Source organism: Euprymna scolopes, chromosome 39 (assembly GCF_053919585.1).
Source record: "Euprymna scolopes isolate OS-2025 chromosome 39, ASM5391958v1, whole genome shotgun sequence".
Classification (NCBI taxonomy): Eukaryota; Metazoa; Mollusca; class Cephalopoda; order Sepiida; family Sepiolidae; genus Euprymna; species Euprymna scolopes.
Window position 1 is genome coordinate 32,085,299 of NC_136520.1, and position 17,195 is coordinate 32,102,493.

At 35.3% G+C, this 17,195-nt stretch overlaps 2 protein-coding genes across 4 annotated transcripts in view; one reads left to right on the forward strand and one right to left on the reverse strand.

Annotated features, from left to right (window-relative positions):
- LOC145263719 (uncharacterized) overlaps window positions 1-3,738 on the reverse strand; it is a 39,037-nt gene extending 35,299 nt beyond the window's left edge. Inside the window, exon 1 of the mRNA XM_080120682.1 lies at window positions 3,502-3,738. Coding sequence (XP_079976808.1) covers window positions 3,502-3,515 — 14 coding nt within the window. The 5' untranslated portion in view covers window positions 3,516-3,738. The remainder of the gene's footprint in view (window positions 1-3,501) is intronic.
- Window positions 3,739-3,759: 21 nt separating this feature from the next.
- LOC145263717 (dual specificity protein phosphatase 19-like) overlaps window positions 3,760-17,195 on the forward strand; it is a 64,911-nt gene continuing 51,475 nt past the window's right edge. The window contains exon 1 of one of the 3 annotated variants that reach the window (XM_080120678.1): window positions 3,760-3,837. The gene's annotated coding sequence lies outside the window, so the exon portion shown is untranslated. Of the gene's footprint in view, window positions 3,838-5,837; window positions 6,091-17,195 lie in introns of those variants that run through there. The other 2 variants (XM_080120679.1, XM_080120680.1) reach the window with 2 other exon arrangements.

A 17,195-nucleotide genomic window follows, 5' to 3' on the forward strand; every position in this document is an offset into this window, starting at 1 on the left:
GAAATCAAATCCTGTAAAATAGAAACGAACCAATAAACGAAAATTATTTAGGACTAAATTGTTTGGTTTGGAGATGTCATCAAGTCATACAGTCACACTCCAAAAATCGGTGCTAGTGCAGTGGAGTGCAGTGCAGTTACTGCAGTAGTGCACAGTGCACACTTACTGATCCGGATCCGCGCTATTTTTTTAATCGTATGTTTTTTTTTTTTATTCAATTAAAGTACAAAACACCTTCCCTCTCCATATTAAGAATGACTTTAAATAATAACATTATTTCAGCACGGATCAATAAGTGCACTTGCACTAGTACAGATTTACTTAACTAAAAAGGCCGATATGAGATTTTCACCTTACACCGGATTTTACTCGCACCAGGACAGTTCTTTTTACATTACGCCAGACTAGTTGAATTTACCTAATTTTTAAAACATGACATCTTTTTTTTCCTAACGAGTACATACATGAAAGATTTTTCCGTATTTTTAATTAAGTATATTTCTAAATAAGCACTAATTGTTTTTTTTTGTTTTTTTAATTAAACAGTTGTATACGTTTCCAGCATACAAAATTTAAAAAAACACTTTCCATTCGAGATCTACTTCCCTGTTTCTGCGACATACGGTTAACAGTTCTACCCCTCCCGGCCCCCATTGACTTTTCTAAAAGTTAGAAAAATACTCTTTAAAAATAGATATTACATTAAACTTAACTGAATATTTTATTGCTTCCTTATATCTTTTAAAAAATATCGATTAATGGTATTCGAACTGAGGTCCACCTTTTGAAAAGACCATTTCGGACGCTGAAAATGTACACAAACGAAATAAATAAACGAATTATTTAACGAGGTTATATTGAAGATTTCAGTTTTAATAATTTATGGAAATCGATTTGCACAAAGCATGAAGCTACTTGATGTAAGGAGCTAAAAAATTTTTTTTGATTTTTTGAATTAAATAAAAATAGCGTGTTAATGCACTTACTGATCCGCGCTATTTTTTGAATCGTATTTCCAAGTTTAAAGTTTTTTTGTTTTTTTTTATTATTCACGTGTAAGGTTAAAGTACAGAATAGGTACAACCTCCTCATGTTAAGAATGGCTTTTTAAATAATAACGTTATTATTTCAGCACGGATGCATGAGTACCAAGAATAGTACTTCAAGGTCAAGAATTCGACAACGTTAAATGTTAGAATATATTTTGACTCAGAAAGCAGCAATTCTCCTCCTTTGTCAGAAACATCGCTCATGGAATGTGAGAACTAAAGGACAAAATAAGGAAAGCAAGAGTTACGAGGTTGTCGAAATTAAACCCAAGGTTCACTTTCTTCTACTCTCCTGATAATTTAATGAACAAAAAAAAGTAAATATTAAAATTCATTCTTTTAAACAAGAAAAAGTTAATTTCTTTAAAAATAAAGAAATCAATTTATTTAATTTATACAGAATAAAACAAGCTTTAAAACTGCCGGGCATTTTGCAGTTAAGACAAGGCGAAAAAGTGATAAAAAAAAATAAAGACACAAATAAATGTTACTCTTCTGTCTACATAAGATTTTTTTTATAGCGTTCATTCACTTTGAAACAAGTAGCGCCGAGTTTTAAGAATAAGAAAAAAAGGTAAAACTATACAAACACCGTGACAGCGAATTAACCCTACCCCTAAACCCTAACCCTAAACCCTAAACCTAACCCTAATCCTAACCCTAACGCTGTCACGGTGTTTGTATAATAATACCGAAAAAAAATGTCCGACATTCTTGGGAATCTCGATTAAAAAAAAAAAAAGCGCTTGCGCGTACAATAATGGCCACAACTTTTAACAAAGAATTACATTGCTTGATATATGGAAAGCTACTTATTTGAGCCCATTTTAAATACGATATTCGATTTCAGCATACTCGAAAACCTATAAAAGTCGTAATTTTAAAAGGAAAATGTTATGGTGGAAACCAAGTAAAACTTTACCAAAAGAAAAATACTGAGGTCACCAATCGTGTGTAAACGTAATGTTCTTCAATTTTCGAACGATTATCGAGATGACCATCTAATGTTAGCCATTCTTAATTCGGTGCTAGTGCACTTACTGATCCGCGCTATTTTTTAAATCGTATTTCCACGTTTAATTAAAGTTTTATGCTGTTTTTTTTTTTTTTTTTTAATTATTCAATTGTAAGGTTAAAGTATAGAATAGGTACTAAACACCCCCTCCTCCCCATGTTAAGAATGGCCTTTTAAATAATAACGTTATTATTTCAGCACGGATCAATAAGTGCACTGCAGCCACTGCACTGCACTAGTACCCTTTATTCTAACTTAAGACGCGACACTACTTTTGTTTCAAAGTAAATAAAAGTAACTTATCCAGGTAGGTAAAAGAGCAACTAGTCTTAGCTTTGGTAACATTTATTTTTAGACTATTTCTTCGATGTATCTTAAGCAGCAAAATGACTCAAACTTCCACCATATAATTCTATCCATGAAATCTTTCTACACTGTGGTAATATAATATATATATATATATATATATATATATATATATATATATTGCGGCTTGGATTTTACTTTTAACATTGTTCTCAATTGGCGGAAAGTAAATTGGAAATGTAAATTTCAATGTTTTAATTGTTAAGCGAGAAAGTACAGAATAGTTAAAAAGCTGTCCCCTCTATGTTAAGAATGGCTTTTTTAAAAATGTTATTTCAGCACGGCCCATATTACCCGGCTTTAATATAGTAAACAATTATTTCTGGAACTTACTAAAGATTATCACTTAATACCCGGAACTGATAAGGATTCCAAGTACCCACATTATCAGTTTTTTAATTATTAAAAAAAATTTAAATAGAAAAAAAAAAAAAATTACGATGCTTCTACAAAACTTGAACCGAACCAAATTTTGCTGAACTAAACCCAAAAACTGGTTTAGTTTAGGGGGGAAAAATGAGTTATGTTCAAATACTGTGAAAGTAACCAAAAAATCCAAGACAATAACGACATTGTTTAATGGGTTATCAATACGCAATTAATTAGTTACTGCTTAAAACGATACCCGAAACCGTACGAAAGGAGAGTAAAGAGGTTTATATAAAAAAAAAAAAAAAAATGAAAAAAAATAGGGATGAGGGGGGTAGAAATTAATATTATATTACAGTGTGATTACACCAGACTATACAATTTGATAAAATATTTTTGGATGAAAATATACAAAAAGAAAATAACTTTAAAATATTCATATAGATATATAACAAAACCGGCGAAAATGACTCAAATACAGAATTATTTACTGGAACATTCGAAAGACAAAAAAAAAATCTCATTTTCGCCCGCTATTGATGGGAACGATTTGCATACAGATGATATAACGATAAATTTACAATCGGTCACATTACTTAATATAAAGTATGAATTACATCTTTCAAACAAAAAACATGTTAAATTTATCAATTTAAATGGATAAAACACGGTAATAAGCAGCAGATAGTGATCATAACTTACCGCTTTCCCGACATTTTTAATACTGCACCATGTGCGGGGTCGCTGTCGCACGTGCTTATTCACGAAGTAATATTTCTCGGGACAGAAACCGCGAATTCAAGTATGTCACAAAATACGCTTTTAAAACAAAAATAAATATCGTATATTTTCTGTGGTAAAGTTTTATGGATTACTTATTGCTTTTAAAATCAATAATTTAAAATTTAGACGATCGTTGAATATTAACCAATGGAAACGAAGGAAATTAATAAACTGCTGAATGGCCCCCCTTCCTTCGGTAAAACACTACTTCCATTTACTTCCGGTCATACAGATTTCTTCGAAACGAAAATTTAGGTAAAAAAAACTTCATTCTTTTCCTTGTGTAATTTACCTGTTATTTGAAAGTAAAGTTTTTACTTAGTAATTCTAAGTTATAACTTTTCTCCGAATAATTCTAGCACAGTGACACTTTTCTATGAATCTGATGACTTTATATTTTTATAATTAATCGAATTGTTTTTTTAATTTAAAGTTTATAAAATTTTTAATATTTAAAAATGGGTTGAATTGTAGAATCGAACGATTTTGCTCCCATTTCACAAAACTTTTGGATAAAATTGCTCTTAAATAATATTTCTTGAAATAAACTTGATTTTGATTTTTTAAATCTAATAATTTGAACTTTTATTCAAAGTTTTTTTTCTCTTGTTAACGCCCCGTCAATCATTTCTAATTATTTATATTTATTTTGACAATTAGATTCAAATACGTAAATTCCTATTTCAGTCACGTAAATTATTTCGCGTGAAATTTAAAAAATAGTTGGTGCTAGTGCGTTGACTCGCGCTATTTTTTTTAAATAGTATTTTCAAGTTTAATTAAATTTTTACAATATCTGTTTTTATTAAATGGTAAGATTACAGAATAGGTACAAAACACCCTCACCTCACCTCCCCATATTAAGAATGGATTTCTAAATAATTACGTTATTATTTCAGCAGCACCGATCAATAAGGGCACTAGTACCAAATACTTTTTACTTAAACCGGTTTTAGTGAAAGTGCACTGGGGGACCACTCGAAGACTTACCTTTAGTTACGGGGAGGTTGAAAATAAGAAAATGCCTTTCGGAATAAACAATCCTAACCGCCCCATGTTTAGAACGGCTTTCGGAACAAACACTCCCTCAACCTCGCCATTTTAAGAACGGCTTTCAGAATAAACATCCTTTGGAGGTTGGACAATGGACAACCAGTGCACATTGGCCCCGGTTTTTAATAAGAAACAAATTAAAAAAAAAAACTAAGTTATAGAAAGTTTCCTCACACACGTGAAAATATAGTCGCTTTCTTTGTAAACAACTCTAAGGAAGTTCAGGGTATATTTTACAACCAACAGAGATTCGAAAAAGTGGTCAAAAATTAAATTATATAGCAAATAAAAAAAAATACTGATAGAAACCCAAACCCACTCCATAAATGCTGTGAGAAATTAATCTCACAAACTCAATACTCCCTGGCTGAGGCAAAAATAATTCCACAATTACAAAACCATACCTTTAAACTTAAATTTTATTCAGTTATAACATCAAAGAAAGGTTATTGGTCCGGGTACAGTTCTTGCAAAACGGTGGGTCAGTTTTGCCTCCAAAATTGGGAGCCAGTAGTTAACTCCTTTTGTTGGAGTGTTAGTGTGGTTTTCCTTCGAAAAAGTCCATGATAATTCATGGTGTTCTCCGCAAGAGTTCTGGTGCCTTTAATTAGGCATAAATCGAGTCCCTTGGGACCCTAATTGAATTGAAAAACGTTCAAACATTTAGGTGATATAAACATGATGAAAATGTTCAAATGATGCCATCCTCTAATTGGGATATCTTCGGCATAATATAAAGGTGTCTCTGCTTGTAGAGATTTTAAGTCCTTTTTCACCAAACATTTAGATGATTTAAACATGAAGAAATTATTGCGGCTTCATTCTCAATAAGGCATTCTCCTCGGAGCTGACTTTTGATGAGTCTCGCTCTTGCCAGACGTTTTGTAGATTAAAAAAAAAATGGATGTTTACAAAAAAGGCGCAAAGTAATTATTTCAGCCCATACAAATTAACCAATCACAGGCTGCCTACAAGAAATGTGCATGGGTGGCTTAAAACATGAAAATGGCATTGTAACAGGAATTTCTCACAATGCCATGCTAACATATATTTGGTGGTTTTCTAACAGAATTTCGTTTTATTTTTAAGTAATTTTCAAGACTTTAAATATTTAGATGTCAATTCGCTGTGATTTGTTTTGTTTTTCTCACCTGATGCTGGACACTATATGTTTTTTGAAGCAAATAAACGTTTTAAAATGATTTATCATCACCATCCTGCAGCCTCAGCCGAGATAGAACTCACTACACCCTTCCAGTATTCCCGATCTGTCATAGCACCCAAAAGAGATTCCTTGGAGATAAATGTATCTCATTGTATACAATCTGGAAAAGTTAACTTTCGTGATCGATCGATGCCTCCATAGTACAAATGATGAAACAAGTTCATCTGTGGCACGTGCATAATTCCCAGCAAACTGAACACGTCTCTTGCAAACTGACGTTGATACTCTCGGTAAGTCTTCATATATAATTTCTAAAATTGGGTGATTTTGCCATGAGTGATTGAGTACTCTTCTCAAAAGACGTGTGTAACATCCATCCAAACAACGCTGTTGTTTTGCTGAAAGAGTTCAAGTTTCAGATCCATAGAGTAAGATTGGCTCAATAAGTATGCGGAAAACTTGGATTTTGAATTCGCAAGCAAGATTGGATTTCCAGATCTTATTCATTTTATTAGAAGCAGTCCATGCCATGATCTTTATAATGTTAAAGTCTTTCTCAGAGTTCCTGATGTGTGATGCTTGATACTTGTAGTCTTCAACACATTTGAGGATGTTATTTGTGAGGGTTTTAATTTTGTGGATTTTGCGAATGTTAAATGGCATACACTCAGTCTTGGTAGCATTCAGGTGAAGCCCTGTACAGTTTGCTACTGATTCAAGAGAAGATAGTAGTGCCTGGGCATTAATGAGGTTGGCAGACAACAGCACAGTGTCATCAGCAAAATCCGCATCAATGATGTAGTGCAGGATTACATGAGCTTCTTCTCGGTTGATACATCAGTCCATTGGCATTGATTGTATGCACAGAGATACGCATGATGTAGTCGATTGATAAAAAGGAAAGGTGAATGTGTATCACCTTGCAGAATACCAGCCAGAATGTCAAAAGGTCCTGTTTCACTATCTGGGGCCAGGACAATGGCCGGTGTGTTTTGTATACAATACTTTTGTTGCTTCAATGATTTCTACTGGCATGCCATAGAGTTCAAGAATTTCGAACATAGTCTCACGGTTGAATTGGGTCGAACACTTTGTTGAAGTCTGCAAATATAAGAGCTGCAGTTTTATTGCAGAATGTGATTTCCTCAATTATTCTTCACAATGTGAGGATTTAAAAACAGTCAATGTCAAGATTCTTTCCAACTCCAAAAAAACCTTTACAATAATGACTTTTATAGGTTCTCGGGGGTGCTGAAAACGAATATAACATTTTAAAATGAGCACCCACTTTCTGGCCATCTAGTGATAATTTTTGTTTGTTTTTTATGGCATGCTTGAAAGCATTTTTTGTAAATTTTTACTTACTTTCCACCTTATTTCAAAATGTCAAAAATATGCGCGTACAGAAACAGCCACCACTGATAACATAAAGAATTACAATGTAAGGTTAGAAAGAACGATCACGGGCGAATTTGTATTTTTTTAAATAAACAGATATTTATTTATTTAAAGTTTCAAATTTTTGGCTTATAAAAAAGCCTTCATCAGGATTTTTAAAAAAAAAACAATACAATATTTTTTTTTTTCATTTTTTCTTTTCGTACGTGCCATGAAAAGGAAATATATATATATATATATATATATAATTGTTTTTTAAAAAAATCCTGATGAAGGCTTTTTTATAAGTCGAAAATTTGAAAATTTAAATAAATAAATATCTGTTTATTTAAAAAATACAAATTCACATGTGATCATTCTTTCTAACCTCACATTTTAAATTCCATTGTCATCGTGCTTCTTAAAAGTGGATTAATACTTATACTATAAAGAATTACATTTATATCACATATCCCTCCAGATTTACATAAACAAAACGAAACCAGCAGGAGTAGTGATAGTGACAACAATTGCGGCGCTGAGACAAACCCTGTTCATCGACACAAACTATGCATACATACTAAACGCACACAAGAGTGTCAGAGCCTGTTTTTTTCTGTGTCTACATCAACGACATAATTAGCAAGTCATCTCAATAAGAAAACTATTAGGGGGAACCACTCAACAAAAAAAAAGAAGTAAGTTTGAAGCCAACACAAATAATTAAACCATGGAACATTACTCGAATATATCCACGAGTTTATCCGTATCAATCTGATATAGACAAGTGAACATACTCCTCAAACAGATAACTCCCTACAGTATATTAAGACGTGGAAACTAACACAACTTTAAAACAAAAATGACACATCAATGCCTGGAGCGAGCATGTCTTCAACTACGTCTGCAGACCCAGTATAAATACAGCTGGTTTTTGACAACGGGGCAGAATAGGCTAGTTCACCGAGCCGTGATGTTGTCCGTCAACGCGACCATCCCAGCAGCAGCCCAAGCTACAACATCAGCAGCAGCCAGCCGTCAACCTCACCTAAAACAACATCAGCAGCAGCCCAAGCCATAGCATCAGCAGCAGCTAGCCGTCAACCTCACCTAAAACAGTATCAGCAGCAGCCCAAGCCACAGCAGCCAGCCGTCGTCAACCTCACCTAAAACAACATCAGCAGCAGCCCAACCCATAGCATCAGCAGCAGCCAGCCGTTGTCAACCTCACCTAAAATAACATCAGCAAAGCCTCAAGCCACAGTTATCATCAGCAGCCAGCCGTTGTCAACCTCATCTCAGACGACACCTGCAGCAGCTGTCCAGACTAACCCTTCTTTGCCACTGACGCCCAAGAGCCTGTCAACCAACCACTATCCTTACTCCAAGCAGCTGATCGATGTCCCTGTTGCCAACATCACCGGCACATCCTGATAATAACAACAGCACCTGCTACAATCACATTGACCCTGAATAAATGTTTAAACTAAACTTCTTCATTTGTCCTTCTTGCTTACATACATTCATTTTTGCAATATAACACATAGCTTAATATCCGGAAAACTACTTGTTTGCGGCAAATTTAAATGCGATATTCGTTTTTTCGGCATACCTGAAAACCTATAAAAGTTATCATTTTAAAAGTTTGTTAATGTGGAAAGTAAGTAAAAATTTACCAAAAAAGCTTTCAGGCAGCCCCAAAAACAAAAAAAAACTATCACTAGGTGGCCAGAAAGTGAGTGCTTATTTTATGTTAAATTTATATAGAAAAGTGATCCCCACTTTTTGAAAAAGCAATTTCTTCATATCATGAAAACTATTTCTCTGTACCACTTTTAAATGGTGTATGGATGGCTCTTGTTTCAGGCCTTGATAAGTGATGATTTCCTTGTTTAAAAAAAAAAAAAAAAAAAGAAGGCTGAATGGGCAAAATTATTTCATAATTGCGAGGAAAAAAGTCAAAGATATCGATAAAAGATGAGTTAACTGAGAAAATAGTAAAAGTGTCCTATTTATTGCCAATGTGTCTGTAGTAAATCATTGCCTTAGGCAGTCTGCATAGCAAGCATGTATGGTAGGCAATAATCGCCACAAAATGAGATTTACAATGTTTTATGAATGTAAGCAAACCAAAAGAGAAAAAGCAGACTATTCATGTGCATCCATAGGGGAAGCGAATATTTGGGTAGTGATGCACATGTCTAAAGAAAGGCTAAGCATATATACAGTTAAAGCGTATGCAACGATATCCTAAGGTGTTTACCTCTCTGCAAATGGGCTAGGATTGTCGTAGTTTAAGATAGCAAAAATGTTGGATTTGTTATTTAGCATGAAAGAAGTAGCTGAATTTGTTTTGTGCAGTGACTGACACCATCTTGTATAGTGTTTGCCCATTCGAAATTTCCTTACTCTGAGAAATGCAAACAGACAGCCAATGGAAGTAACCAGGCTTTATGGAGAGAGCAATCATCATTTGACAATGAAAAAAACTAATGTCAAATGTATTTGTAGAAAAAGCAAACATGGATGGTGCTGTAGAAAAAAAGATGTAGCAAATGTAGTAACATTTCTAGTCATTTTGAGGAGAGGAAGAGTAGTAAATAATGAGAGAGTAATCATCATGCTACCACCTGTAAAGATGATATGTGAATGAAATTTACTCTCCTGTGAATTAATTTAATAATTTATGATAACAAATGAAAGCGACTGGTAGTAAGCGCAAAACCTACATCAGATAATGGTGAGTAGTGGAACCGTATTGAATTTTTATGTGGCATCTTCATTTCTGAAGCTATAATATTGTTTTGTATAGGAGAAACAAATCATCATCATTTTAACTAGCAGGATCTGTTAACCGGCATTGCCCAGTGGAACCCCCCCCCCCTCGCAAAAAAGTAAACTACAGTTGTTGTTGATGACCACTGCCGTCCCTGAACAATTGCGGCTGTGGCCAAAATGAAATAATCTGACTTTCACTGGTGATTAGTGCTGGTTTGGGGCGATAAACTGCAGGAACTGTTTGAATCTAAGAAAAGCAATTAAAGGAATGTGTAAATCAGTATGAAATTATAAAATTATGAAAAATGGTCTATTAAAAGAATAATAGAAAGTAAAAACAGAAGTTTTAGTTTTTCACTGTTTAGAGTGATCAAAATCAGTGGCTGCTTCCGTTTGTTGTTCAAATCTTCCTCTTCTTTTTAATTCTTCCACCAATAGTATTAAAGTAAATTCCAGTTTTATGCCGTCTTATTTTAACATGTAAAACAAAACAATTACAAATTTTTTCATTTCTTTTGTTAGAGAGAGCAAGGTGAGCCTGGGGCCACTGAAGCCCACAATGATGTCATAATCCCCGAGAAAAGCTCTGACCAACATTATGGAAAGGTTGATCATAATACCAAACGGACAAGGGTGAATTTACAGGTCCACCCTCCTTTTGTTGGGGGACCAATAAAAATTACCGCAGGCAAGAAGGATTTCTCCTTCACTAACTAAGATAACAGATAAAGTATAATATAGATACCACACTTAAAGTCTAATTTGAAAAGTAAAAATAATGAATTAAATTAACCGTAAAAAAATGGTAAAGTCGATATTCAAAATAAATGTAAAAATGAGCACTGTTTTTAAAAATCTTTATTTTCAATATTCAAGACAAGTGAATGATTGCAATTGTTTAATTTGTATTATATGAAACAAATCCTTGATTGTGATTGAAGTAGGCATAATAAAAAGTACTAAATTACGAACCTGGGGTATGTTTTACAATCCAGAGAGATTCGAAAAAATGGTAAAAAAATTCAAATATATAGCAAATAGATGTTATCAAAGGCAAGATACAAGGTACCTTAAATAAGTTTCCAGACTTTTTTTGCACAAGCATTTAAAATTGTCGTAGACTCTTGAAAATTCAGTATGTTATTGCTATACAGCTGACTGATGCACTGAGCAACTTTTATGATTTCAAGGTCAAATGAACAGCTACAGCAGGAATTGGAATACACCCTACTAAAGCCTGATTGTCACAGCTGATGAATTTCAAAAATACAATCTGGGCATGAGGACACTTTAGAAAAACGATATGCAATAAAATTCTGTTTTAAATTGGAATAAAAATGCCACAGAAATGTATGAAAAGTTTCAGACTACTTTTGAACCATCTTGCATGAATTGAGCATCAGATTTTGAGTGGCATAAGAAATTCAAGGAAGGCAGGGAGTCTGTGAGGGATGATGAGGGTTGTGGGAGGAGTAAGGAAGTCAAAGCACCAGAGTTGATTGGCCAAATAAAGAATTTCATGGATAAAGACCATCGTGTGTCTATAAGAGACAATAAGTGCATAGTTTGATGTCAGTGTGGAAACTGTACACACAATTATTCATGAGGAACTGAGGATGCGGAAGATTTGTGCAAAGCTTGTTTCAAGGGTGCTCAGAGAAGATCAAAAAGAAAGACATTGTCTTGACAACAGGGAGATGGTCGAGCTGATCAATTCAGATCCCGCAGTTCTTCATGCTCTAGTGATCTGCAATGAAAGCTAGATCTACTGCTATGAACCAGGGACCAACAGACAGAGTTCTTAGTGGAAGAAGGCTGACTCTTCCAGACCCAAGAAGGCCAGACAGAAAAAATTCCACTCAGAAACTTATGATGATCCTTTTATTTGACAGTATGGGCATGATCTACATCCACTGGGTGTTCACTGGACAAACAGTCAACAAGGAATACTATGTTGTAGTTTTAAGGGATTTCAAGAAGAGACTCTGTCAGAAGAGGCTAGCACTCTTTAAATCTGGTTAGCAGCATTTCCACCAGGACAATGCACCAGTCCATTACTCCATCCTTGTCACAGACTATTTGCTCAAGATGGGCATCAAGGCAATTCCTCACTCTCCCTATAGTGCAGACCTTGCTCCCTGTGACTTTTGGTTATTCCCTAAGCTCAAGGAAAACCTTCAAAGCTGTTGTTATGAGACAATTGAGGGGATGAAAGAGACTGTGATGATGCAGTCACGCTCATACAAAAGGACTTCCAGAAGTTGTTGGAACGGTATAACAAGTGCATTGCAACCAGAGATTACTTCAAAGGGGATTTTTATTTCATGTAATTTATAATATTCATCATCATTATTATAAGAGTCATGGTACTATCAATAAAAATGCCCATACAAAAAAGTCTGGAAACTTATTGAAGGTACCGTCTAAGTTACTCTTCTACCGAGATGAATAAGTTTTTTTAAGATTCTTTCCAACTAAAAAAAAAAACAAAAAAAAAACTTTACAATGACGACTTTTATAGGTTTTGGAGAGTGCTGAAAACAATTTTTTTTTTTTTTATGGAGGTCACCATTTATCAAGGCCCAGAAGCCACTCGGGGATAAGGCTTATTTTGTGTACAGTAATGAATGGGATAGTGTTGCAGTATTCATTAGTATTGGAGATTTGATAAAATGTCTTACTTAAGGAGGCGGTTCAACAGGAACTTGTTTATGTTGGACTTGAAGACATCCAAGTTGTAGTCAGGTGGGAAGCAGGCAAACGGAAGAGAGATCCACAGGTGTGCACTTCTAAGAAAGAAACTTTGTTCATGGAATCTACATTTTGATTTTGGCACAGATAAAGAGTGTTAAAATTATTGACAGTGGTTTCAGTTAGACGGATGTTTATCGTGAAAAATTGGTAAGGGGGGACCAGAGATTGGAGTTTCACATTAATATGCATTAGGATACAATAAGATGCTCACTTTAAGATTATTTAAATCAGGAATTACATTTAGTTTGGCAGTTTAAATGGCTTCATATTCAATTAAAAATAAAAACATGAACACAGTTTATTTACAATTTCTTCTTTTTAGCCCACCAGCAAAAGGAGGGTGGACCTGTAAATTCACCTTTGTCCGTTTATCTGTCCGCACTTTTTTTAATAACTACGCCTTGGAATTTTTTGAAATTTTGTACAAACATTCAACATGAGTAAAAAAGTAACAGAGCGGATTTTCCAGGAAAATTCTGGTTGCCTCCCTAAGGGTGCCTTTCGGTTTAAAATGGCGTAAAATTGACACTTTTGTGCTTATTAAAAAAGTTGATGTCTTGGATTTTTATATAATTTTCTGAAAAGTTGAACTAACTGATTTCTATATAATTTTGTTTGTCTATTCTTCGTGATAACTCTTGGGTGTACCCCAGGGTCTCTTTTATGGCTAATAAAAACACTCCATTTTTGGGACTATTTTATATCATATTTGTCCAAAATTTGTGACTTTTGGGGTTAAATGAACGGGGCGGAGGGGGGGGGTGATGGACTTAGTCATCTCTTTTTTGGATGGTTCAGAACTCAAATTTACATATGTTAAGGCCTAAAACGGCATCGTTTGTTTATTTTCACCAGGATTTGACGGCTCTTGGGACTTTTGGGGCTAAATGTGCGTGTGGAGGGGGCGGTTCAAATGATGGACTTAGTCATCTCTTTTTTTGCATGGTGCAGAACTCAAATTTATATATGTTAAAGCTTAAAACTTTTTTTTTTTTTTTTTCACGGTGGTCACCACTTATCAAAGGTGCGGAAGCCACCCATGGATGAGGGTTATTGCAAGTACAGTACGTTAGTGTGGAGATTTGATGGAGATTCATTAGGAATTTGTTAACGTTGGACTTGAAGACATCCAAGTTGTAGTCAGGTGGGAAGCAGGCAGACGGAACAGAGTTCTATAGGGTGCAGTTCTAAGAAAGAAGCTTTGTTCATGGAATCCACGTTTTGATTTAGGCACAGATAAAGAGTGGGGGACATTTTTCACAGTGGATTCAGCTAGACGGGTGTTTTTCATTAAAGATTGGAGAGGGGGGACCAGAGATTGGAGTTCAGACGAGCACCTGCCATAGAAATAACGATAAAACAACGTCTCTTCTGTGTGAGAGAGGTTGCAGGGTAGAGAAAAGGGCATCCCCCACTAAACCATGAAGTCTATTTTGTACTCTGTCAAGGCAGGATAAGCTGTTTTTAGCAGCTTCTGCCCAGATATGGCAGCAGTATTCCATCCTTGGACGTACTTGGCTTTTATATAGATAGAGAATTGCATCAGTAGTGAGATATCTTCTGGAGCGGTAGAAGGATCCCACCATCTTTCCAGCGACCTTAGCAACAGACTTGATGTACGGTTTCCATTTCAGATCAGGAGTAAAGGACAAACCCAGAAGCTTGTCAAAACACGGGGCTTCTCCTAGACGAGAGCCATCCATTTCAATTGATGCCAGATGGGGATCAGAGCGTTGTGATGTAAGGATAGGAGTTTGGTTTTGGATGCATTAAAGGTAACCAGCCACGTCTTCCCCCACTGAACCACGCGCTCGAGATCAGAGGAGAGAGAATCAGAGAGAACTTTGTCGTTTACAGCCTTTGATGTGTTGCCGTAGATGGTCGTGTCATCAGCATAGATGTCAACAAATGATTTAAGTATCTGCTTAGGGAGGTCATTGATGTAGATCAGGAAGAGAGTTGGGCCCAGGATTGACCCTTGAGGAACTCCAACCTTAATACTGCAGGCCTCTGATTTTTGTCCATCGACCACTACTCTTATGAGCCGGAAACCTTGTGAAGTAGACCCTTATGCCATACCTTGTTGAAGGCCTTTGATATGTCAAGAGCAATTGCCCTAAAAAGGAAGCCTTTTTCAAAAGATTCACTAATCCTGTGAGATATAACCGTTAGCACATCTGCGGTAGATCTTGCAGAACGGAAACCATATTGCATGTCACTAAGAAGGTTATTTCTGCTGAGGTGGTTGACTACTCCTCCATTTAATATGGATTCCAGCAACTTACTCATAACACACAGGAGACTTATTGGTCTCTACTGAGAGGGAGATGACATCACCTGAATTCTTAAATACAGGGCATACTGATGAGATTTTCCAGGGAGTCGGAAAGCACTTCTCCTTAAGGCAACACTTAAACAGTTTCATAAGTATGAGAGCAAGTTCTGGTTGAAGCTTTTTTAACACTATAATTGGGATGCCATCAGGGCCAGTTGCTTTACTGGAATCAAGGTTCTTGATTAGTTTGGCGACCTCATGCACAGATATTTGTATGTTACCTAGCGTGTTCTGTGTTATAGGAGGAAATATGGGAAGTTGATGGCCTTCGTCGCATAGAGTAGAATTAGCTGCAATGTTCTTGGCAAATAGTTTGGCTTTGTCTGATGCTGACGAGATGACCTCTGGTCCATTGATAATGGTTGGGATAGAACGCACACTTCTGTTCAGGATCCTATTTGTTATTTGCCAAAACTGGTGGGAACCAAGCCGCTGATCAGCTACTTTGGATTTAACAGACTGGACATGTAGTTCTCTTGCATTTTTTATTACTCTTTTACAGTGGTTACTGGCATTCCTGAAAGCAGCTTTAGTCTTGGTGCATCTATTACATTGGTAGTTATGGAAAAAGTGATTTCTGTGCGCGATAGCAGCAGCACATTCTGGGGAGAACCATGGTTGGCTGTTGGGTTTTGTTGCACCGTTTATTCATTTTCACCAGGATTTGGCGTCCCCTGGGGCTAAATGCGGGGGGGGGGGGGGGGGCAATGCTGAACTTAGTCATTTTTTTTCACTGTGCACTCACGGGGAACCATTCATGCTTCACTTGTTTTTGTTTTGTTTTTTTCAACTTAATCTGCAGAACAGAAAATGGATTTGAATCTTTTAAACTGTTGCATCAAAAGTAAATTGTCTGAAATAAACAAAAAATTCTTTCTTTACACTTTTAAGTTATTACATCTTTCCGCTTTTAGCTTTCAGAGATCGTTTAACTTTCTCAACTTTTTCATTCTTGATAGGTTGCATTTGTAGTACTAATGGTGGTAGTATTAATAGTATACTTATTATTCTTTTTATTCCATTACTAACATTTCAGCACGGCGTTGCCCGGGTGTTTGGATGTGTATGGTGAGCAAAAAAAAAAAATGGTAGTAGGAAGGCAGGCCTGAACCCATGCTGTGAAAGAGGAAAAGAACGGGAAAAAAAAACCTGACGTCTTTGCTGTTATGATCACTGCCAAACCGGAAGTGACTTATGTTTAAATTAAGGCTAGACAATTGAAAGTTGAGGATGACTTTCAAAAATATTGACGAAAAAAGTGATACACCCCTGTAGAAAAGTGCCCAGTTGAAGGTGAAGATATTAATGTTTTTAGCCAATTTTTCGATATTTGTGATATGAAAGGTCAAACTTCAAAACGATACTGATCTAGGTAAAATCTGTTGCCTCTGTCGAAAGTTTTAGGCAGATATGCAAACATACATACATACATACATTTATATATTGGTAACTAAAAATTTTGGACCCAAACTGATTAAAAAGCTTGCCCATCTCTAAATACCCTTTATGTAAAATTTCAAATGTTTAGACCAGAAATTGTCTGAGTAATTTGGTAGAGACCGCAGGGGTCAAATTTTTTAAAACTTTGACTCCTATTATAACCCCTTAAAATTTATTGTTTTGGGCTCAAATCAAGTTATTAAGTTAGATCCATGTCCAAGGTACCTATATCTAAAATTTCAATTGTTTATACCCAAAATTGGCAGAGGAGTTTGGTAGAGTTCTCAAAGATCAAATCGTTGAACTTTGACCACTTAACAGCCAGATTTCTGGCCAGAAACAGATCACAAAGATTTTCCCAAATCTCAGTACCCTGTATATCAAATTTCGAGTCTGTGGACTTAAAATTGACAGAGTTATTGCATTGGGAAATTTACACAGACAGACACGTTCACTTTTATAGATATATAGATTACTATTTTTTTTATTATGGTTACGTTCATCTTAAGGATTATTATTTGCCTTACAGTTTTCAATTTTGTTGTTTACAATTCATTTAATTAGCGGGGATTCATTACTTACCTTCTAGACCACGTCATAAGAAAAATAAATGTCTCCGTCTAGAAGGATGTTTTAAGCATTACAACACACCAGAAACACTGGTTATAGGATTTATTAACATTCTTTTCATGCTTTTGTACATTGATTTTT